The sequence below is a fragment of the Pleuronectes platessa genome, chromosome 7, assembly GCF_947347685.1.
Source record: "Pleuronectes platessa chromosome 7, fPlePla1.1, whole genome shotgun sequence".
Classification (NCBI taxonomy): domain Eukaryota; kingdom Metazoa; phylum Chordata; class Actinopteri; order Pleuronectiformes; family Pleuronectidae; genus Pleuronectes; species Pleuronectes platessa.
This window is the reverse complement of record NC_070632.1, coordinates 27,424,929-27,448,990: the sequence shown is the minus strand read 5'-3', so window position 1 is coordinate 27,448,990 and position 24,062 is coordinate 27,424,929. Positions and strand designations below refer to the sequence as shown.

The window sequence follows — 24,062 nt, the reverse complement described above, 5'->3', positions numbered from 1 at the left end:
CTGAGGTTCGACGATCGGCCGAACCCTCCTTTCCAGCACCTTGGAGTAGATTTTACCAGGGAGGCTGAGAAGTGTGATACCCCGGTAATTGGTACACACTCTCTGGTCCCCCTTTTTGAACAGGGGAACCACCACCCCGGTTTGCCACTCCTTTGGCACTGTACCCGACTCCCACGCGATGTTGAATAGGCGTGTCAACCATGACAGCCCCTCAACACCCAGAGCCTTTAGCATTTCTGGCTGGATCTCATCAATCCTTGGGGCCTTGCCACTGCGGAGATGTTTGACTACCTCAGTGACCTCCACCAGGGAAATTGACGACGAAACACCATCAACCTCGAGCTCTGCCTCCAACATAGAGGGCGTGTTATTCGGATTTAGGAGTTCCTCAAAGTGTTCCTTCCAACGTCCGACGACCTCCTCAGTTGAGGTCAACAGAGTCCCATCCTTACTGTACACAGCTTGGATGGTTCCCCGTTTCCCCCTCCTGAGGTGCCGGATAGTCTTCCAGAAACACTTTGGTGCCGACCGAAAGTCCTTCTCCATGGCCTCTTCGAACTTCTCCCACACCCGCTGCTTAGCCTCCGACACGGCAGCAGCTGCAGCCCTTCGGGCCTGTCGGTACCCTGCAACCGAGTCAGGAGTCCTCCAGGATATCATATCCCGGAAGGCCTCCTTCTTCAATCGGACGGCTTCCCTGACCACCGGCGTCCACCACGGTGTCCGAGGGTCACCGCCCCTTGAGGAGCCCAAGACAGCTAGCCGCCGCAGCCTCAGCAATGGAGGCTCTGAACACCGCCCACTCCGGCTCAATGCCCCCAACCTCCACAGGAATGCCAGAAAAACTCCGCCGGAGGTGCGAGTCGAAGATACCTAGGACGGGGGCCTCCTCCAGACGTTCCCAGTTCACCCGCACTACTCGTTTGGGCTTACCAGGTCTATCCGGAAATTTCCCCCATTCCCTGATCCAACTCACAACCAGATGGTGGTCGGTTGACAGTTCCGCCCCTCTCTTTACCCGAGTGTCCAAAACATGCGGCCTCAGATCAGATGACACGATCACAAAATCGATCATTGATCTTCGGCCTAGGGTACTCTGGTACCAGGTACACTTATGAGCACCCTTATGTTCGAACATGGTGTTTGTTATGGATAATCCATGACTAGCACAGAAGTCCAATAACAAACGACCGCTCGGGTTCAGATCAGGGAGGCCGTTCCTCCCCACCACGCCTCTCCAGGTGTCTCCAGCGTTGCCCACGTGGGCGTTGAAGTCACCCAGCAGAACTACGGAGTCCCCTACTGGAGCCCCATACAGGACTCCATTCAGGGTCTCCAAGAAGGCCGAGTACTCTGAGCTGCTGTTTGGTGCATACGCACAAACAACAGTCAGAGTTTTCCCCCCTACAACCCTTAGGCGCAGGGAGGCGACCCTCTCGTCTACCGGGGTAAACTCCAACACCGCGGCGCTCAGCCGGGGATTTATGAGTATCCCCACACCCGCCCGGCGCCTCACGCCCTTGGCAACTCCGGAGAAGAATAGAGTCCAACCCTTATCCAGGAGTACGGTACCAGAGCTGAGACTGTGCGTGGAGGTAAGCCCCACCAGATCTAACTGATAGCGCTCCGACTCCCTCACAAGCTCCGGTTCCTTTCCCCACAGCGAGGTGACGTTCCACGTCCCCAGAGCCAGCTTCTGCCGCCCGGGTCTGGTCCGTCGAGACCCCTGACCTTCGCTGCCACCCATGTGGCTGCGCACCCGACCCCAACGGGTCTTCCCACAGGTGGTGGGCCCATGAGATGAAAAGAGGGGGGGTGCCACGTAGTTTGTTCGGGCTGTGCCCGACCAGGCTCCGTGGCAAACCCGGCCACCAGGCGCTCGCCATCGAGCCCTCCGTCTGGGCCTAGCTCCAGACGGGGGCCCCGGGCTTCCTCCGAGCCGGGTCACATCTCCTCTTTTTCCGCTTTTCAAGTAAAGTCAATTAATATTATTGAATATAATTGCTGCAAGTTGATGGTTTTTATTGTCTTCATTATACAAAATTATATATATATATATATACACACATACACATATATATTGTAGATTCACATGTAAGAAATGTTATGACATACTATACAATAATTATCATGCTGTATACACAACCAATCATAAATCACCCAACTTTTTAGAATGAATCTAAATTTGCCACCACACACCATTAAGCTGAGCATTTTCTCACTTTCACAGATGAGGTGAGAAAGTGACCGTTGGTTGGTTTGTTGGTTTACTCAAAAAAGTTGAACAAAGATTCATCCAGATCCAGAATTTTTTCATCACTTTCTTCACCAAGGACAGATATTTATTTTATTGGACTTTTTCCACAGATTTTCCAGAGAACCATTCATGGATCTTGATGAAAAACAGGCATATTTAGGGGAATGATATCTATGAGTGTTTGCAATTTATTGTGGCTTGATTGAATTTAGAGGGAATGATCTACTGAATGTAGTTCTACTTTAAAAGGTTAACATTTGGTGATAAAAAATGTCACACTTTTAGTGAAGAAAGCCCTTTATTAAAATAAGACTTATCAAAATGGTGTTTTTCATCCAACTATTTTCATAACAAATCTTAGTTGTGTTAAGAAAGGTGAGGTAAGGTTCCAATTCCAGTAGCATGCTACCAACAAGTATAAAACACATGCAGTGGAGCACCACTGTCCCATGTAGAGACAGGCACTGAAGCAGTAAATACACACTGAGTATCAGAGACATGCTGCATGGACGATCAGGGGATGCAGGTAACACAGATATATTCAGATTGTTCGTAACCACTGGAAGTTGTAAGAATTGAATCCAATTAAATTGAACAGTCGTTCTGCTATACACTCCTCTCCAGCAGAGGGCGGCAACGCACCTCAAACGTTTTTACCAGCCCTTAAACAACAGAAGAACTAGAAGAGTTTCTGACGTCTGTGAGAAAAATGGCCGCCTCCATTGTAGCAACGCTTCTGTGAATCAGTGTATTTACCGACTTGTGTAGAATATCCCTCCAGGAAACAGGCCTTTTATCTAACGTGTCACAGCTCAGCGGAGCGTCCGAACAAATGAAGACCTTCTGCGGGAGAGCTAACCCGACCACCGGGGCTCTGGACTGGGTGGAGGAGAGTGAGGAGTACGACTTCCATCAGGAGATAGCCAGGTAGAGGAGAACTGATGCTAGAGCCAGTCATGGAGAACTCACGTTCAGTATGAAAACACAGAGAAGATGTGTAGTTTGTGCTGAAGCAGCAGTGTTGGTACTTTCACGGTTCATGTTCACACAGTGGCGGATCTAGGGTGTTTTTAAAGCAGGGGTCTTAGAGGGGCCAATTATATGTCTAACACCCATGTCCAATTCCTGATTCAGGAGGGTGAACATTTAGGGCATTCCTTGTTTACTGTTAGTTCTGTAGCTAAGAGCAAAGCCACACCTCAATGAATGTGTTTTGATGTTCAAGTACATTGTTTACTCTAAAAAGAGCTTTGAAAGTTCAAATGTTGAACTAATTGTCATTTATTGTTTGTATTGTTGGTGAGTAGTTTATAAAAAATATAAACTAAAGGGTCCAATCAGAATTCAGCTGAAACCAGTGCCCCGCTGCTGGATCCGCCCTCTGTTCACCTGACATGTATCGGGACTTGGTCCAGTTCCCCAAAGACCTCAGACACTTAGACTGATTTTAACTTGACTTTGATATTTGGTTTGTCTCTTAAATTTATTTTTCTTAAGTTTCATTAGACACTGATTGCAGAGTGTTTATCTTTCAGGTCCTGTTACGCGGACATGCTGCATGATCACGACAGGGTATGTTTGGGAGAACATGTTATTTTTAACTTTATAAGATTTGAAAGTATTGTTTGGATGTAGACAAAACAACACTGACTGCACACTACAACAAGCAGTCAGCCTTCCTAAAGCATAGCTGACGTGCTCACTCCCTTTCAGAATGAGAAGTACTACCAGGGGATCCGGGCAGCTGTGGCCAGGGTTAAGGCTCGTGGTGAGAAGGTCATCATCCTGGACATTGGGACAGGGACAGGTCTCCTGTCCATGATGGCCCTAACTGCTGGAGCTGACTTCTGCTATGCTGTAGAGGTACACATACTCCTCTTATATGTGCTTTAATGGATACTCTACTTTAGCATGGCCAAAAGCTTCTTCCTCATTTTGTGCCTCTTTGTCAGTCAAGGTCGTGGCCATCATGTCTTTGTCTGTCAGTCTTAACATTTTCTGACCATTCTTCAATGCTATCACTAGGGAATGGAAGGCGAGAGGTTAATTATATTTCATGTTGGTACATAGTCAGTTGTTGACACTCAAACAACGGAAAGGTCACCGGCCATATCGCAATAATTATTTATAATTTTCAGCTAACTCAATCAGTTTTTATTTGTAAAACCCATTTTCACAAATCACAATTTGTCTCAAAGGGTTTAACAAGCTGCGACATCCTCTTCCCTTAATCCTCGACAAGATTGAAGAAAAACTACCAACAAAAAACATTTTAACAGGTGTAAAAGGTAGAAATTTCATGAGACCTACAAGTAAGAGATCCCTCTCCCAGGATGAACAGTAGTGAATTAGATGCTGTCTGTAACAGATCATGTCAACAACATATTTACAACATTCATTCGAAAAGACAGTGTCTAACATGAAGGGACCAGTCTATCAATGTTTAAAATATTTATACATAATAGAATAACTAAGAGCTGGTTAAAGACGTACCTGAACCAGCTCAAACTATAAGCTATATCCAAAAGAAAGGTTTTTAGCCTACTCTTAAACGTAGAGAGGGTGTCTGCCTCTCGAACTGAAACTGGGAGATGATTCCACAGGAGAGGAGCTTGATAGCTGATGGCTCTGGCTCCTGCTCCTACTCTTTAAGAGACTTTAGGGACAACAAGTAAGCCTGAGTTGTTGGAGCGCAGTGCTCTAGTGGGGTGATATGGTACTATGAGCTCTTTAAGGTATAATGGTGCCCTATTAGCTGTTTCACCCTATTTCCACGGTTTTCTGTTTATTAAATGAAAAGATTTGTCTGCCTGACTGGCAGCTCTCACTCAATTGAAACAAAAATCCTTCAACCCATTATGAGACACAACACATGTTAGAGTGGATTGTATGTTTGAATTTATGAATGAATAAATAGATGCAAAGTAACTCCAATGTGCAGGCTCATTGCCTGTTTTGATGCAAAACACCACTTTTCCCAGTATCTTTGTTCTGTAGCATGCCACTCATACTGAAATCATTCTCTTAGGTAATATCCATTATTTAAATTATTTAGTGATTAAGTTAACAGTTCAGTTTTTTTTAACTATTTAAAACTCAAATAAATGGCTTCACTTATTTGAAATGATACAAAACAAAAAACATTTAAGCAGCTGGAATCAGGGAATGTCCAGCAGCTTTGATGGATAAATAATTTGTATTTATCAACTATCAAAACTGGGCCAATTGAGCAACCAACTTATCATCCTAGCCCTCAGCAGTTGGAGTTTCAGGTGTCGTCTCTGTTTCCTTTGTGGCTGCAGGTTTTTAAGCCCATGGCTAAAGCTGCTCAGTGCATCGTGGAGAAGAACGGCTTCTCTGACAGGATCAAGATAATCAACAAACACTCTACTGATGTCACTGTGGGGCCTGGTCAGAAACTACACCTACACACACACACACCTCGGACACCTATACACACACTCTGAATATTGTAACATAGTTGTGTCTCTGTAGTTGATATTTGTCAGAGGGAATTTTGTCTACATTCTCATGAGGTTTTGTATTTGTGATTTATTACAGATGGGGATATGCAGATGAAGGCCAACGTCCTAATAACAGAGCTGTTTGATACAGAGCTCATAGGTGAAGGAGCTCTGCCCAGCTATGAACATGCTCATCAAAACCTTGTCAAGGTGTGTATGTTTTCACCTGTATCTTTCTATGTTACCATGAGTCAAAAGAGTAAAATTCACCAACAGTGTTTGTGTCCCTCCAACCTGCAGGAGGGTTGCGAGGCTGTTCCTCATCGGGCCACCGTCTACGCTCAGCTGGTGGAGTCAGAGCTGCTGTGGAGCTGGGCTCAGATGCAGCCTGTGGAGGTGAAAGGGGCCCGTCTGGTCCCGCCGCCCGCTGTGGGACGCTGTGCCGGAGCCCATTCGGTGTGTGACATCCAGCTGAGCCAGGTATCCACAAACAGCTTCACCCCGCTGGGCCCCCTCTGCACCATGTTCAGGTATGAAAAGGAGAAAGATGACAAATGTTCGACACCGTTTTCTTTCAACATTTTCATCAAATCTTACTTCCCCCTCCCCCTGCATACCATCTTTTCCCCTTCAGTGTGGATTTCAGTAAGCCTGTGAGCAGTGCCTTCCAGTCCCACTCCTCCCAGTTTGTGGCTCAGTCTGGTGGTCGAGCGCAGGTGGTCCTGTCCTGGTGGGACCTTGACATGGATCCCAGTGGAAGCATTGTGTGCACCATGGCACCCAGCTGGACATACACACAGCCAAAGATGGCTCCGGTGAGTTACAGGACATAAGATTATGATGCTGTGATTCAGGCACTCATCACCACTTTGTTAATGCTCTGGTGTGTTTTAGTGGCGGGACCACTGGATGCAGAGTGTGTACTTCCTGCCTGTGGAGAGGGGGGTGACGGAAGGAGAGGAGCTCAGTCTGACTGTCTGCCATGATGACTACAGTCTCTGGTACAGTCTGCAGTCTCCCAGGTGAAACCGCTCAGATACAACATACTGTATATTTCCTGCTCTGCTTTAGAAATGAACATTCTGTGCCTCCTGCCTCACTGAATAGTGGCAAAGTAATGCTTGCAAGAGCATCAGTTAATCACCAAACAATCTCACCACAAATTCCTCCTATTGGCTGTTGTGGGGCTTACAGTGGTATCACACATTCTCCAGTACCTGTCCAGCTTTCATTGAATGAATTACAGATAAATGGTAAATGCTCTGTATTTATATAGCACATTCCACTCAAAGTGCTTTACAGTACAGTTTTTGTCATTCATCCATTCACACAAACATTTATACAGTGAATCTATGGGTAGCACCTTTTCTATGCAATTTGGGGTTCAGTATCTCGTCCAAGAACACTACCAAGACTGGGATCGAACTGCAGACCTTCTGATTAGAGGACAACCCGCTTTACTCCCTGAGCCAAAACCATAATTTGTATTTCTACACTAATCCAGGGGCTTACTGACAGTCGTTACCAGGTGTCTAAATCCTTATTAAAGGGGAAGTTCACCCAGAAATGGAAATTCTGTCATTATCTACTCACCACTATGCAGTTGAAGGGGTGGATGATGTGTTTGAGTTCAAAGAACACTTTTTGAGTGTCAGGGGTGAACTGTTTTGCAGCCAAATCCAATACAATTGAAGAACATGGCGACAATTTATCAAACAGAAAAAAAAAAAAATAAATAAATAAACTCAAATTGTCTCTATTTGACTCCTGTGGTTTCATCCAAGTGTCCGTAAGCCCCGACATTCAAATTCATCCTGAAACCACGTCATTGACATCAAGTTTTTAGGCTAAATGTTAGTTGTTATCCTCCTAGGATCATGTTGGCACGCAGACACTGTAAAAGCTCTCACCACAGGAGTGCGAGACAAGATCAGCGAGAACTCCATCTTGAGGTCATTAAACCAGCCTAACCTTTACCACAGGCATGATCGTTTGATCAAGATTGGACCAAAAATAATCATGTGCCGTTAGAAGACAAAATATACATGTTTCGATAGAAATTTATGTTAAAGCAGATGACAGAAAATGACTGTCCCTCTAAATGACTATCTGCATATTCACGTTCTCAGCCAACAGACTCCAGAGTCACAGACTAAAGCTCTTTCGTCTCGGCCATGTTGTACCTGCCAGGCTCACCTAGTATGGACTCGGCCTCGGTTTGGTGAACTAAACGACAGACGGCGTACAGAGAGCTACGTCAGGGCACTGCGCAGTGTAAGTCAAGGTGCACCAGAGTCCAGACAGTTTGTTAATGAATTAATGGATATGCCTGTTGACATGTTTCTGTCTGTGCCACCTGCAGGTTCTGAGAGAGGACAGCGTGTGTCTCAGTGTCAGTGATGGAAGTCTGCTTCCTGTGTTTGCTCACATGCTTGGAGCCAAAAAGGTACTCTGTTTGAGCATGTGAACCTTTACTGCACCTTCTCCAATCAGACTCTGTTAAAGCCTGGTCTTTATATTCATTCTGCCTCTGCTTAGGTCTTTGGTTTGGAAAACTCCAGAATGTCCAAACAGGTTATCGAGCAGGTAAATGACAACTCTTATTGTACCTAAACTTTAGGTTGTGTAATTAATTTTTTCAAACACTTTTTATTCGTCTCAATCGCCATCAATAAATAGTCTTCTGAAAGAAAAAGAAAAACTGCTGTGGCTATCACAAGACTCAGTTTGTACCTGTCTTTCACTAACTGCCCTTCCTGCCTATGTGCACCTGGCCGTGCTCTCACTGCACATGACTGTAGTCTTCAGCCAGAGAGATTCACAGCTGAAGCGGAGTCGAAAGCCTAAAGTTAGCCAGCGAGTCATACAGAAGTCGGCTTCTAACAGGTTAAGAAGTGCTCATGATACTACACCTTGTTTCTGTGCAGGTGTTGGAGGCCAACTCGATAAAAGGAGGTATTGAGCTGCTGGAGATGAGGCCTGACCAGCTGACCAGGAATGACATTGGAGGAGAACAGGTACTTGTGGAACAAGCCTCAAGTGAAATGATGTTTGTTGCTGGTTCTTTTCTGGTATTAACATTCAATGAACTCTGGTCTGCATCGTTAATTTGTCACTGTACCAGCTTTGTACCAAAGCCACAGGCTGTAACAGTGAGTCAAAGAGAAGCCAGATATTAGACAGTAACGACATCACCAATCAATTTACTGATTAGTAAACTGCAGAAGACAAACGGCATTTGGTGAAATCTGTAGAATACAATAGAAAAAAAGGTAAAGACAATTTATCAACAATGTGTAATGTGAAATTTGTTTCCCGTAGTAATAAACCTTCTGACAATAATCACGTGTTTAACATGGCACTACATTTAGATGTTGTGTTTATTGCCTGTAGCCCAGGAAAATATTTATGCTGCCTCAACTCTTTTTCATTTAATCGAATTCAACCAATTTCATAGCATAACAATAACCATATATACTGTGTAGTTTTGTAACTGACCCAAACAGCAGAATGATCGAATTTATGCTGTCTCATATAGATCTCTGTCCTGATGGCTGAACCGTACTTCGGCACTAGCCTCCTACCCTGGCACTCGCTGTACTTCTGGTATTGTCGCACAGCCCTGGCAGGTCTCTTGCAGCCCAACGCAACCATATTGCCTTCCTCTGCCACACTTCACATGGTGGCTGTGGAGTTCCAGGTGGGACAGAGGAGAATATTTTCAATTCACCAGCAATACTTGACTTAATAATCAATTCTAAAACACACAGACAGCCGGTGAGGGAATAATAAAACCGTAAAACCATAAAAGGATTTATCACATCTTTTTGAAGTTCATTAAAGAAATGGAAGATCTAATTCTAGAACAATTTCTCAAGTAAAAATAGGATAAAAGAGTCTATCTATTCACGTGACACTCGAGAGTGATGTAGTGAGGTTATAGTCTAAAATAAAACAAAGGGAACCATATGCTGAGGCCGAGCGATAAGAGCAGGCCCAGGGCCTGTATTAAGGATTTCTGCTTTGGAGGTATTGTAGTGAATAAGAACATTTATTAAAGTTAATTCCCTGTTGAGAGACTTGTTTGTGCCATTTCTTTTAGGATTTGTGGAGGATTAGAGCACCTTGTGGAACCTGTGAGGGCTTTGACGTTACACCCATGGATGAAATGGTCCAGGTAACACTTCTGTCCTTCAGATGTTTTCTTAGCTGTCAGGTTGTACATCCACTAAAGTGAGTCCTTCTCTCGTACATGATACAATGCTTTGATCACGGTGGAGAAATGTATTACACTAAGAATAGAAAATACATGATAGAAGAGGGACAGGGACATTTGAAAGTATACGCCTCTCTCTGGAGTGTGTGGGGATGATTACAGATGCTTGCTTAGAGGGGGTTTTATGGAAAAGGAACATCTTCAGTTGATTTTAGTAGATGAGTTGTAGAGAATGAGACAAATTTTAATATTCGCCTAATTTAAAACTGCACTGCAGAAATACTTTTTGAGGTAAAAGCATGATTCCAAAACACAAAAGAGTGACAACTGTAATACAATGTAATGAAGGAAAAAAGTATCCTTGTATCTTGCAGTCATTTGATGGTTTGAACATTGGACAGTAAAGCGTATGTGATATTTAGCTAAAGTTAAAGGATAATTCTTTTATTTTTTACCCTGGGCTCTATCATCCATTTTGAATTGGCCCGCATCAAAAAAAAATGGCACTTACTTATAGCACTTTGTAGTTTTGCTTTATTTTTGAAGAAATTGTACTTTCTTTATTCTTGTTCTGGGTTTGTACCCTCAGGGTTGAATGCACTTATTGTAAGTCGCTTTGGATAAAAGCATCAGCTAAATTAAATGTAATGTAATTGAATGAAATGGACTATGGCCCACTGTATTGCACTTCTAAGTTTAGACACTATGTGGCCACGCCCCCCTGTGGCCGCTTCTTGCTGTTCTGGGGGGGCCCCAGAACAGCAAGAATCAAGAAAGTACCATTTCTTCAAAAAAGCAAAACTACAAAGTGCTATAAGTAAGTGCCATATAAGTGCTTCTAAATTGTTAGTTTGAAATTGTATTCAAAGTATAGTCGGTAGAGGTGTTTGTTTAGTCTGCAGCGGAAGATGTATAAACATCTTCTTAGGTGTGGGATTTCTTCTCTTATTCTAGTAAGAGTTACTCATCCCGCTCAAAGTAGTCACTGCAAACACAATTGTCTGCGGGCTGCAGTGTGCGTGAACAACAGTGTCGTCCAAAGGTCGTCAGTGAAAGCTTCAAAAAGTGTGGCGCATCATTTTGTTTCAGAAAGTTGTCTTCACACTTCTGATGAAATCTTTTCCATTTTTCCATCAAACCTTAACAATCTGAACCTGTGGCAAAACGTATTTTAAGGTTCAGTGTGTATGATTTAGGTGAAAGGGAACTATTGGCAGAGATTGAATTTAAAATAATCCTAGTGGTGTTCTCACTTGTGTGTGATCATCTAAATTGGAAGAATTGTTGTTTGTCTTTACCCTAGAATGGGCCCTTTATATTTAAATACTTGTATTTACATCGGGAGCAGGCCCTCTCTACGGGGGCCACCATCTTTTTTACAGTAGTCCAAACAGCACAAACTAAATACCTTTTGAGTTTTTATGAAAACTGAAGGCTACCACTTTCATGTTTGGAAGGGGAGGTGAGGTGAGGGGTATTCAGTCATGTCACAACATTTTTGACGCTGAACCTTTTTAAGTAGGTATATACTTCGAAGCAGTTGTTTAGTTGTTTGACAGCTACCAGTTGTAGCATTCTCTTTCAATATTGGACTAATATTTATGTCTCCATTTATTAGCACGAAAAAAGTATAATTCTTAATTAGCTGTTTCAAGTCCCCCAGTTTCCACAAAAAAATTATTTTGTGAAAATATAACTAACCTCTTCTGTGCCTCCAGCAATCCTTGGATTTCCGTGAGTCCCGCGAGGCAGAGCCCCATCCTCTGTGGGAGTACCCATGTCGGGCCCTGACCCAGTCCACAGCCGTCATGACCTTTGACTTCACACAGTGTGTCCCTCAGGAGCCAGTCAGCAGTCAGGGCTCACTGCCTTTCATAAGGTATACTCTCTTTCTATTATCATAATAACAAAAGTGGCTTTTGATCAGACCGTGACTGAATGTTGTTGCAGTGGGAGTTGAAGTCACTGCTCACAACTTGCCTCTCTGAACACTGAAGTCAGGCCACAGTCGCAGCTCCCCTCTCATGAACAGTGGAGCAAAGAGGAGTGCTTAACAGGCAAAGCATCAAACAACCTGATAAAAGTTAGTCAATAGCCAACCAGATATATTGATTGTCTAGCATTATGCCGTCAGTAATCACTATAAATAGATTCTGCTTGTGAATATGCAGACTTTGGTTGCCGCAGGTAAAGAGTCCATAGGGAGAGCAACTGAGGCAGAACACATTGAGCGAAACGCATCTCCTTCATGCTTTTTAATTAGGGCTGTGAAATGATTAAAATTTTTAATCAAATTAATCACAGGTTTCTATGGATTAATCATGATTAATCACATTACCGATTTTTTCGGAATATTTTTGTGAAAACAAGATTTATGACATTTAACTTTTCTTTTGTGCTGCAACTCAGCAGTTCTTCAGCAGTTATCATTGCTTTTCCATATGGAACATTAATATAATCTTCATCCTAAACAGGATTCGGGTTCCTTAGCCATTGTGTGGTTGAATAAAACTTTTTTTTTTTAAATTAAACAGAAATTATTTGAGCTTCTTAGCCATAGGATGGTTGACATTTTTTATATTTTTTGTCACACAACCATTAACCACACCATGATACAATCTAATGCCTCTAAAGGCCCTCTTAGCTACTCGGTCTTTAGCCAGTTGGTGACTTGAACGCCCCTCGCCAACACATGCTTCGCGTTGCGGTGGTTAGGCGGGTATTGCTACGGTGAAACGATAACGTCTTCTCGCAGAGTGTGCATATCACCTTGGTTTTACTGAATGTTCGATCTTTGTTTTTTTGGAACACGATCTTCCCGTCCAGAAGGTCCTCAGGTTCATCAGAATTATCCATGTTGTTTGTTTGTTTGAATGGCAGCTGCCGTCTGACTGCATTAGAGCGGCGACTAGTGCAGAGGCGGCGGAATTGGAAGGTCCTTCTGCGCATGCGTTAAATGCGTTAAAAAAAAAAAACGAATTAATCCTGTAATTTAATCATAACGCGTTAACGCGTTATTTTTCACAGCTCTATTTTTAATTTATCTATCATATACAGCTGTTAACAAAGATAAGGCAAAATGTCGTCTGGACCCAAGAATCCCTACAAAAAGTGTGATAGTAGAAACTAGTCAGACTGTAAACGATGTACAGTGAATGGAAGGCAGAGTCATGGAAGGGATATCTGCTGTCTACACCAAAAGCTACAAAATATTGCCCAATTTGTCATCAGGTGAGAACTGACGGATTCCAAGAATATGCAGGCAGTAGCTCAAAGTCATAAAAAAGTAGCCTTCGTATATATACAAAAAAATATACAGTAAAAAGACAAGACTGGTTGAGACAGAACAGCAGCAACTTGTTCTGTGTTTGGCCCTGATGGACAGATTGACACAGTACAATACTCAAACATTCTCAGTTGGTGACTGTGTTGACATGTCTGTTCCAGGGGCGGTCGTTGCCATGGTATTGCATTGTGGATGGAATACCACCTAACCCATGACATCAGTGTCAGTGCAGGTCTGATTGGACCTATCAGTGAGCAGGTAACTTTTTTCCTGTTTCTTTCCTGTACAAATTGAGCATCTTGGTACCCTGAGATTTTCTTATTTTATCGTTTTTCCTATTGCTACATACAACATTGGCATTAATGGCTGTTTACTTACCAATATATAGGAACAAAATTGGTCCTCATTCAACAATATTTTCTTATAGAATTTTCTTAAATTTGTTAAGAAGTTGTCATGACACATTCTTAAACTGCAGAATTGTTTACATCTGTGTTCTTATATTGATGAATGCCATGTCTTCGTAAGTTGAAAGCATGTGTCAGTTTTTCCTAATTAGCATTGGTAAATGCCCTGACGGCTGCCAGAAGGACGGCAGTTCGATCTCCAGTCTTCCCCATCTGCATGACGAAGCTAAACCCCGAATTGCCCCTCATAGGAAAACAAAAAGTGCTGCTAATAGATGCACTACATGAATGTGTGTGTGAATGGCGAACTGTACTTTAAAGAGCTTTGAGTGGTCATCAAGACTAGAAAAGTGCTATATAAATACAAACCAAACCCTCCTATACATTCAATTGCAAAGCTCATATTCTGCTGTTTAAACTTCAGGCTGTTTCAGCAGCTGTCACTGTTAGCTATTTCATAACCTACCTCTAGCCCAGCGCATCCTTTTCCTACTGAATCTGACCTAATCAATATTAGTTGTCATTGACGCCAGATCAATTCGATGTCCTGACAGATCTAATGGTTTGATTGTCCTGCCTTCTCCTGCAGGGTGACTGTGAGTGGGCTCGACACAGGAAGCAGGGAGTGTATTTCTTCAGGCAACCATGGGAAAGCTCAGATGACGCCAGAGTTGCGGTGTCTTACAGCTTCACCTTTGAACCCAGTTTAGGAGACATTAAGATGGACTTCAGCATCAAGGCTCTGTGATGTGGGACTGTCTACTGAAGAACAAACTGTTAACACTCTGCTTTTCACCTTATGTCACTCTCTGCATTTTGACTCAATAGCACTCTTTTTCAATAGTGGAAAATTGTAATGTAACAATTATTATTCCTAATCCTGACCAGAACTCCTTGTTGTTAGACTGTTGAAGATGGAGGCTCTCCACCAAAGCCCAGAATGTTATCAATGGTCATATTAACAAGTATAAATAGAATTCATATATATATAATAACCGATGTCAAGGGCTTTTCTTTAGGAGATCAAAGAAGTATTTACCAACTCTAAAATACATCCATCATTAAAGGCTAATGGATATTAAGTCAGTGGCTTTGTTGAAGCACCATATTAGCGTCATTACAGCAAAAGAAATTGTGAGAACTTGGAACAGAGAGTTTGTGATTACTGCCTCAAACCGAAATGTTGAATAAAGTTTTATATTGGTTGTCTTTTTGGTGTCTTAATTGGAGTTGACTCAGGCTAATGATAGATACTGTTCACAGTTCATTCATGTGTCACTGTTGTCCCAACACTGATGAACTAATTTGCTGATATACACGCAGTATGTTATTTACTTCATGTTAAAACTAGTACAGTCCACAGTTTTACAGGAAATCAAACCGATCATGAAGGTTCAAATGTTTTTCAACCTGTAATTCAGGAGGCTGCATTTGATGGTGCTATAGAACTAGATATTTCTATTTACATAAGAGTGGAGGGTAAATAAAAAACAGCACAACTCTGCTCAATGCATCCTTCATAAGGATACAGCTGAATCCATCACTATTGTCATGCAGTTGTGATAATGACTGATTTGAACCTTCATGACAGAGGACCAATTACTGCTGCTGATGTAGTTGTAACATGTCAGTGAGCAAACTCCCGCAGCAAGAGAAGCTATTCCTCTGCTCGCGTAATGAGCCTGGTTCGGGATGTTATCAAAAACAAGGCTGTCTTTAGTTTGTGGTGTTTATATGAAATAAATAAAAACAGCATATCTTATTGCCAAACTGTTTGCCTTTATATACACCAATAAGCTTGAAGTACATCTGTTTCTCTATGCTTCAATTGTTTTGGTGAACAAGTTTTATATTCTCTATAGTTGTGTATACTGTTACTACATGAATCATCAGATCGTAAATCAACAGAACTATTCAGTGCATTTAAACGATCCAGGTGATTTCAGTTTTCACACTGTCAAAGCTGCAAAGCTAACTCAAACTAAGAAATTCTTTGAGGAGCTACTTACTGTTGCCACTGTTGTGATATAACAAACAGCATGGCGATCAACACTGGATGGATATGGATTTTAATTTGAAACTTATATCAAACAGAAAAATGCCCACTGAGCTCCAGGCGGACATACATCAGAAGTGACGTCCAAAGAAGAGGACGTTTTTCCACAAGACCCTGTTGCAGAGCCAGTGGTTTCTTCAGGGCCATCTCAGGATGAAGGGAACAATAGGGAATGAGATGGAATGAAGCATATGGGATAAAGGTGTGAACTCTGCGGCATCAAGCATCCGTCAGCGAAGTGTTGTCCAATACGATTTTCTGTCCGGGCTTGAATGCTGGCATCCCCAAGTACGGACAGCTGGCACATCGGAACGCATCACCAAGGTAACACTGTCACAAACATGATGGACACCATTAAAATCCTTATTTCTTCACACTGTTAACCGGCAAGTATGGTTAACATTATAGTGGACGTACAGTGCCTTGCATAAGTATTCACCCCCTTTGGACTTTTCTACATTTTGTCATGGTATAACCACAGATTAAAATTTATTTCATCGTGAGTTTATGTAATGGACCAACACAAAATAGTGCATCATTTGGAAGTGGGGGGAAATATTACATGGATTTCACAATTATTTACAAATAAAAATCTGAAAAGTGTTGAGTGCATATGTATTCACCCCCTTTACTGTGAAACCCCTAAAAAAGATCTGGTGCGACCAATTGCATTCACAAGTCACATTTGCAAGTCACATAATTAGTAAATAAGGTCCACCTGTCTGCAATTTAATCTCAGTATAAATACACCTGTTCTGTGACGGACTCAGAGTTTGTTGGAGATCATTACTGAACAAACAGCATCATGAAGACCAAGGAGCTCACCAAACAGGTCAGGGATAAAGTTGTGGAGAAATATGAAGCAGGGTTAGGTTATAAAAAAATATCCAGAGCTTTGAACATCTCTCTGAGCACCATAAAATCCATCATAAGAAAATGGAAAGAATATGGCACAACCGCAAACCTACCAAGAGGAGGCCGTCCACCCAAACTGAAGAGCCGGACAAGGAGAAAATTAATCAGAGAAGCAACCAGGAGGCCCATGGTTACTCTGGAGGAGTTGCAGAGATCCACAGCTGAGGTGGGAGAATCTGTCCACAGGACAACTATTAGTCGTCTACTCCACAAATCTGGCCTTTATGGAAGAGTGGCAAGAAGAAAGCCATTGTTGAAAGGGATCCATAAAAAATCCCGTTTGGAGTTTGCCAGAAGCCATGTGGGAGACACAGCAAACATGTGGAAGAAGGTGCTCTGGTCAGATGAGACCAAAATTGAACTTTTTGGCCTCAATGCAAAACGCTATGTGTGGCGAAAACCCAACACTGCCCATCACCCTGAGCACACCATCCCAACAGTGAAACATGGTGGTGGTAGCATCATGCTGTGGGGATGCTTCTCTTCAGCAGGTACAGGGAAACTGGTCAGAATAGAGGGAAAGATGGATGGAGCCAAATACAGGGAAATCCTTGAAGAAAATCTGATGCAGTCTGCAAAAGACTTGAGACTGGGGCGGAGGTTCATCTTCCAGCAGGACAATGACCCTAAACATACAGCCAGAGCTACAAAGGAATGGTTTGGATTAAAGAATGTTAATGTCTTAAAATGGCCCAGTCAAAGCCCAGACCTCAATCCAATAGAGAATCTATGGCAAGACTTGAAGATTGCGGTTCACAGACGGTCTCCATCCAATCTGACTGAGCTTCATCTTTTTTGCCAAGAAGAATGGACAAACCTTTCCATCTCTAGATGTGCAAAGCTGGTAGAGACATACCCCAAAAGACTTGCAGCTGTATTTGCAGCAAAAGGGGGTTCTACCAAGTATTGACACAGGGGGGTGAATACTTATGCACCCAACAGATGTCAACTTTTTTGTTCTCATTATTGTTTGTGTCACAATAAAATTTATTTTGCACCTCCAAAGTACTATGCATGTTTTGTTGATCAAACGGGAAAAAGTTTATTTAAGTCTATTTGAATTCCAGTTAGTAACAGTACATAATGGGAAAAAGTCCAAGGGGGGTGAATACTTATGCAAGGCACTGTAGGTGAAAGCCTCCAACCAATAAAGTTTTGGTCCAGGCTCATACTTGTAGTGAGTGTATTTCATCCTACTTTGTGTATGATTGAGTTATGGTCAAAAAGTGTCTTGTGAGGTCACAGTGATCTTTGACCACCGAATCTTAACAGTTCACCCGCCCAAGTGAACGTTTGAAGAGTTTTGACAACATTGACTCTGCGTAACTGAGATATCTTGTCACGAGAAGGGGGAAAGAGAGACAATCTGAAAACATCTGGCTAGATCAGAGGCATAATAGATGTACTCACACTTCCACAGGCAGACTTTGGGAGGTCTGTCTTTTGTTGTCCTTTACTCTCCTGATCCAACTCTTCAGCAAGACCACACGTGCTACACATGAAACATAAATCACAGAAGGTCTCAGTCCTTTTGAAAGCAAAGATGAATGAACAATAAGCCCAGCTGCTTCTGCTGCAGTTAAAGGCTTTTATCTAAGGTTTAAAAACAGCGGTTTTGACCTCACCAGTTTTTGCAGGCTTTCTTCTTCTTTTCAGCTCCTTCTCCACAGCTGGGGGCTCGAAGGGATGCTGGATCCGGTTTCTTCAAGTCCTCTTCGTCCAGCAGAGCATCAGAGTCTACCATGTCCTACAGAAAGACAACAGAAGGGAGAAGTCTAAGTCAGTAAACACAGGAAGACGAGAGCCCTTACATGATAGCTGACATGTCTATGTAAATGTAGACCCCACCTAGCCAAAATGTACAAATTCCACATTTCAATAATAACTCACCACATCATCGTCATTCATGTCATTGGCTGACAGTGTCCACATCTTGACAGTGTTGGGATCCAGAGCAGGTTTCTCTGCTGCAACCGCGGGCATCAACAAAAATTTGCTTCATATCACAATATAACTGCATTGGAACCTCATTATTCCATCAGTAAACACGATTCTTTTAAATTCTTTCATTATGCACATTATCATGAGAAACATATGACACATGACGGTCACTAACTGAAAACAAAAAAAGAAAATTAAGAAGCTTAACATTAGTTGAGTCCCTTGCTCTACACCGCGTTCCACATTATTATGCAAATTGGATTTAAGGGTCATAAACATTCATTTTTTTGTTTTTGAATTAAACTCATGGATGGTATTGTGTCTCAGGGCTATTTGGATGATTGAAATCAATCTCAGACACCTGCGATAATTAGTTTTCCAGGTGAGCCCAATCAAAGGAAAAATACTTAAGAAGGATGTTCCACATTATTAAGCAAGCTACATGTTTCAGGCAAAATGGGGAAGAAAAAGGATCTCTCTGCTGCGGAAAAGCAGCAAATAGTGCAATAACTTGGTCAAGGTATCACAACATTGGATATTTCCAAAAGAATTGCGCGTGATCATCGGACGGTGAAGAAATTTGTCACTGATTCACAGCACAAGCGGGTTCGTTCAGACAAAGGCAAAATAAGGAAGATTTCTGCCAAACAAATGCGTAGGGTTAAGAGAGCAGCCACTAAAATGCCATTGAATAGCAGCAAACAGGTGTTTGGAGCCGCTGGTGCCGCTGGAGTCTCGCGAACTTCAAGATGTAGGATGCTCAAGAGGTTTGCAAGTGTCCTTAAACCTGTTATTCGGCCACCCCTAAACCAAGCTCACAAGCAAAAAAGGTTGCAGTGGGCTCAGGTCTACATGAAGACTAACTTCCAAACTGTTTTGTTTACGGATGAGTGCCGTGCAACCCTTGATGGTCCTGATGGATGGAGTAGAGGATGGTTGGTGAATGGCCACCATGTCGTAACAAGGCTGAGACGTCAACAAGGAGGTGGCGGAGTCATGTTTTGGGCCGGAATCATGGGGAGAGAGCTGGTAGGCCCCTTCAGGGTCCCTGACGGTGTGAAAATGACCTCGGCAAAGTACGTAGAGTTTCTGACTGACCACTTTCTTCCGTGGTACAAAAAGAAGAACCGTGCCTTCCGAAGCAAAATCATATTCATGCATGACAATGCACCATCTCATGCTGCAAAGAATACCTCTGGGGCATTGGCTGCTATGGGCATAAAAGGAGAGAAACTCATGGTGTGGCCCCCATCTTCCCCTGACCTTAACCCTATTGAGAACTTTTGGAGCATCATCAAGCAAAATATCTATGTGGGTGGAAGGCAGTTCACATCCAAGCAGGTGCTCTGGGAGGCTATTATGGCATCCTGCAAAGACATTAAACCAGAAACTATCAAAGAACTCACAAGTTCAATGGATGCAAGAATTGTGAAGGTGATATCAAAGAAGGGGTCCTATGTTAACATGTAACTTGACCTGTTAAGATGTTTTTGATTAAAACTTTTTTTGATTTCAGTAAATATGACCTCTTAATGCTGCAAATTCAACAAATGACAATTTTTAGTTCTTTACAACCTATAAAATATCTTGAAACTTTGAAACTCAGCATAATAATTTGGAACACTGCATTTTGAGTTTTTCATTTTTGAAAAAAATACTGTTATCATTGGGAGGTTTGTTCAATAAAATTTGAATTATACTCTAACAGTTGATGACTTGAAAATTATACTGACTGGCTGTGCATTACTATTTAGGAAAATCTGAGCAAAGTGTAATTTGCATAATAATGTGGAACGCGGTGTATATTTTAAAACCTGTCAAATCAATAAACCTTATTATGTTTACTACTTGAAAAACGACAAAAATAATATGTGTACAAAGCCTGAACTACTAACTACTGAGAAACATGTTGTTATGGATGACATTTAATTGTAATTCAATGATATTTCGCATTCTCTACTATAACCAATGGGAAAGCCATTCAAGCACCAGTGTCATTACATGAAGTAATGACACTGGTGCTTACATGAAGCAGTGTGTGACATATGACTGGTTTCAATGGTTTTCTTTACCTTGGCTGAGTCAAAGCACTTTAAACCAACATGAGAAAAATGTCTTTCCCAAATTCCGACCAGTGGTTTCAGAGGAAACACATGTGACCGACAGATGAACAACCCTACCACTGCCTGCAGTGACCTCTGTGAATTTGAATATACACTCAGAAGGAAATGAAAAAAGGGTTAGAAACCCACCTGGCTTGGGTGTTTTTTTCCCAAATGACAGTTTAATCTGGCTGGATGCTCCAACCTCATAGCTGGGTTTGGAGGCAGATATGCGGAGTCTAGACAGCGTGTTTCCTTGGTAACTGGTGACCGTTCTGAGCGAGCTCAACGACTCTTGACTCAATTCTGCTTTACTGACCTAGAAGAAGAGAAGTCAAGAGGGTCACCAGGTCAAAAAGGAGATAATAATATAATTATTATTTTATTGAGTCAACCCCAGCTATACATTCTTGGGATTCTTTCCTAGACTGCACATTGTGGTTTTGTCAGTGTAATAAATTCTTTCTCATGCAAACATTAATGTACAACAGTGCGTGTGAGCAGATTTCATCCTGCAGCTCTGTGCTGGATCCTCTCTCACTCACCTCTGTCACAGATGTGAAGCCCGACAACTTCAGAACTGATGTCAGCTTATTAGCAGTCCTCACAGTCTGCGTCTCAGCTCCTTCAGCAGAGAGAGAAACGAGTCCAGCACACTCACACACAATGACAACAAAAGAGCTCATGTAGCAATTCTAATTGACTTTGACTTTAGAGTGAAGAATCCCTCGGACTCTAACACAGTCATTGACTTGTCATTCAACTACCCTGCAATCCAAAATAATATTTGCACTTACTGAGTAAAAAATACAGAACAAAACTTTTTTTCCTCACCAGTAACAGCTTCATCCAGAACTATCTTCCCACCAGGTTTGAGCAATCGGGCCATCTCAGCCAGAGTCTCTAAGCTGTGGACGGAGGAGCTGTCGGCCAACAGGCTGGAGAGCACCCAGTTGAATGTGGATGCAGAATGGGAGGCTGAGGGGAGGGGACCAGAGATACGTTTGCTCCTCACATATACTCTACCTCCTGTTTAAGTGTGTATAATATGGGTACATACATACACCACGCTTTATGTACAATATGAGTCCCAACATCAACATTTTTTGAGACAAAACACTCAGTAGTAGCAGTATTTTAAGAACCTGATTAATAAAGTGTGTGTGTTTATTAATAAAAGCACAGTGTAATTGATTGTCACTCACATAGCAGCAGTCTTTCCATGTTCTCCACTGACACTCTTCCACTTGCACCAACAGCAGCACCCAGCTCCTCTGCATATTGGTTCAGGGCTGCAGGTGCTGAGGGCTGGGCCCAAACAAACAGCACATTGTCTCCTGCTCTGACGCCAAGATCTGCCATGATGTCCTGAAAGAAAGTCAAGCTTCTCTCAGTTCCTCTGTAGTCTCCATGATCACATTCTAACAATGAACATACAACCAGAACTTATCTATATAACGGTCCTAAAACTGTAGTGGGAGAGTAAATTGTTTGATGGTTTCATCTTGGCTTTTGACAACTTGCAGCAGAAGGGTTCACTTCAGGTCAGAACCACTTTAGTGACGAACGTCTTAGTGAGGACTGATTCACAGTCTCGTGGTTTACAAAGGGAAACTCACACTCGTTTATTATCAGTGAACATACAGTAAATGAGAAGCAGACTCCTGCTTCTCTGTCTGATCGTGTATAACTGAGGACACGTGTCTGTCCCCGATATGACCCAATGAGGTCACGAGAAACCTTCCAACCAAAACACATGGATCATTTACACCACGGTGTTTGGCCCATGAAGTATCCAGAGAACAGCCTGATGGATACGACCTTAACAATGTGATAGCTTTAGCCTAAATACTGCACCGCTAGCAAATGGCCCACGATAACAAACACAGGGTTGGTGTAATGTGAAATATTGGACGGGTCTCAAAGGTTCAAACAGTTTGTGCGTCCCATTACGTCAGAGGTAAGTTAGCTGAGCTGTGCTAACTACCACAGTGGTAATTAACAACTAGTTTAGTGATGACACTGGTGATAAAGGAAGGTTAGTTGTGTTTCATGAAACAAACAGCGTGACGCAGGAGACCGGTGCTAATCAAGTTAACGACACCACTGTGGACAGCGAGACTTCCGGACGCCACAGCCAGTGGAATAAACCCGTTTTATACGCTTGTCCTGAAACGCCTTGATGGTTTAAACACTTCAATAAAACACATTTTCACCATTAAACGGTCACTGACCTACCTGCTGCAACGGTGGCAGTCAATTGTCAAGTGTTCTTATCTAAACAGCTTTTCCGGTTTGAATTTTCCAAATAAAATATTTGTTTATGTGTTTTGGTGACTCAAACACCCAATGAGCACACCATAAGATGTAAATAAAAAATGTGAATTAGTTTTGACATGAAAAATTAAGTAGCCCGAATTTCTACTATTTTCTTATTATTTTCAACTTCGAGTAATATATGAAGCGTTTTAGTTTGAAAGATACAACCTCGTCATACCCGAAACGCGCTCATTTGGTGGTGCGCATTTCTTTTAAGCACTACGTTTCGATAGCCTTTTAGAATTATTTCAAAATAAAGGCGAACTTCCTGTTGGCTTCCTGTGACGCCACATGAGTGGACTTGGTCCTCATTAATATATATTAATTGAATTGATTAAATAATGAAAACACAAAATTACCAAAATTAAATAATTACAAACCACAAATAACATTAATGACAAAAGGTTGGGACTGCCTGTGAAACTATTTCAGGGAAAATATAATTTAATATGTCATAATTTCTCATAACTACTTACCAGTGCCTCTGAAATTTAAGCAACAAACTGAGTCATTGAGAAACTACCTTCTCCACAGACTAACTTCACTTCACCACCTCCGAGTCTCTCTCTGACAATTTCAGGCCCTAATAGTCTTGTGCTAAGAATATAACAGGGCACGCTTTACTCATGTGCTCAGCATCTTGGGGCGTAGCCATGTGCACGTTACCACTTGAAAGGTGCGTGCAAATTGATCAATGACAACAGACTTTACAAAATGGCGAAGAAAGTGCAAGGGTGAGAACACGTATTGGTTCTAAGATACATCCTCAAATTTTCGATATCGTTATTAATGCCTGCAATTATATTATGTTATTATTGCTACATAATACATTTTTTTGGTATTTCATTTTGTTCAAAATGATTTTCTTATACAGCAATATTAACGTTGAACAGAACAGAACTTCTAGCATCATAATGACATCTTCCAAGTCAATCATGCAATTTGCTTTTTCCATCTCGTTATCAGAGAAGCCTACAGCTTCAGGTGTTAGCATGTGTAGCTCAGAGCATCATGCAGCTCATGGGTTTTCATGCTTTCTAATCTCAAGACAGAAGTGTCCACATCTCCCCAACTGTTCCATGATAGTGACGACGAGACA

General features: G+C 42.2%; 2 protein-coding genes across 3 annotated transcripts; one reads left to right on the top strand and one right to left on the bottom strand.

Annotated features, from left to right (window-relative positions):
* The first annotated feature begins 2,911 nt into the window (after positions 1–2,911).
* On the top strand, positions 2,912–14,839 carry prmt7 (protein arginine methyltransferase 7). The gene is made up of 17 exons (XM_053427038.1): positions 2,912–3,184; positions 3,793–3,829; positions 3,971–4,120; positions 5,560–5,668; positions 5,819–5,931; positions 6,022–6,251; positions 6,356–6,536; positions 6,616–6,743; positions 7,851–7,995; positions 8,084–8,167; positions 8,260–8,307; positions 8,649–8,738; positions 9,260–9,421; positions 9,824–9,898; positions 11,656–11,816; positions 13,385–13,481; positions 14,220–14,839. Exons 1-17 carry the CDS (start codon positions 3,090–3,092, stop codon positions 14,376–14,378), a joined length of 2,064 nt encoding a protein of 687 aa, XP_053283013.1. The 5' UTR covers positions 2,912–3,089; the 3' UTR covers positions 14,379–14,839.
* A 550-nt stretch (positions 14,840–15,389) lies between these two features.
* ciapin1 (cytokine induced apoptosis inhibitor 1) lies at positions 15,390–23,042 on the bottom strand. Of its 2 annotated transcripts, none has more exons than XM_053427039.1 (9): positions 22,883–23,042; positions 21,850–22,012; positions 21,479–21,622; positions 21,190–21,269; positions 20,795–20,963; positions 18,492–18,568; positions 18,227–18,348; positions 18,012–18,093; positions 15,390–16,016 (listed from the first exon to the last, which is right to left on the bottom strand). In XM_053427039.1, exons 2-9 carry the CDS (start codon positions 22,004–22,006, stop codon positions 15,906–15,908), a joined length of 942 nt encoding a protein of 313 aa, XP_053283014.1. In that variant the 5' UTR covers positions 22,007–22,012; positions 22,883–23,042; the 3' UTR covers positions 15,390–15,905. The 2 variants fall into 2 exon arrangements, with proteins under 2 accessions (XP_053283014.1, XP_053283015.1); XM_053427040.1 differs by having other exon boundaries at positions 22,879–22,933.
* Positions 23,043–24,062: the final 1,020 nt, after the last annotated feature.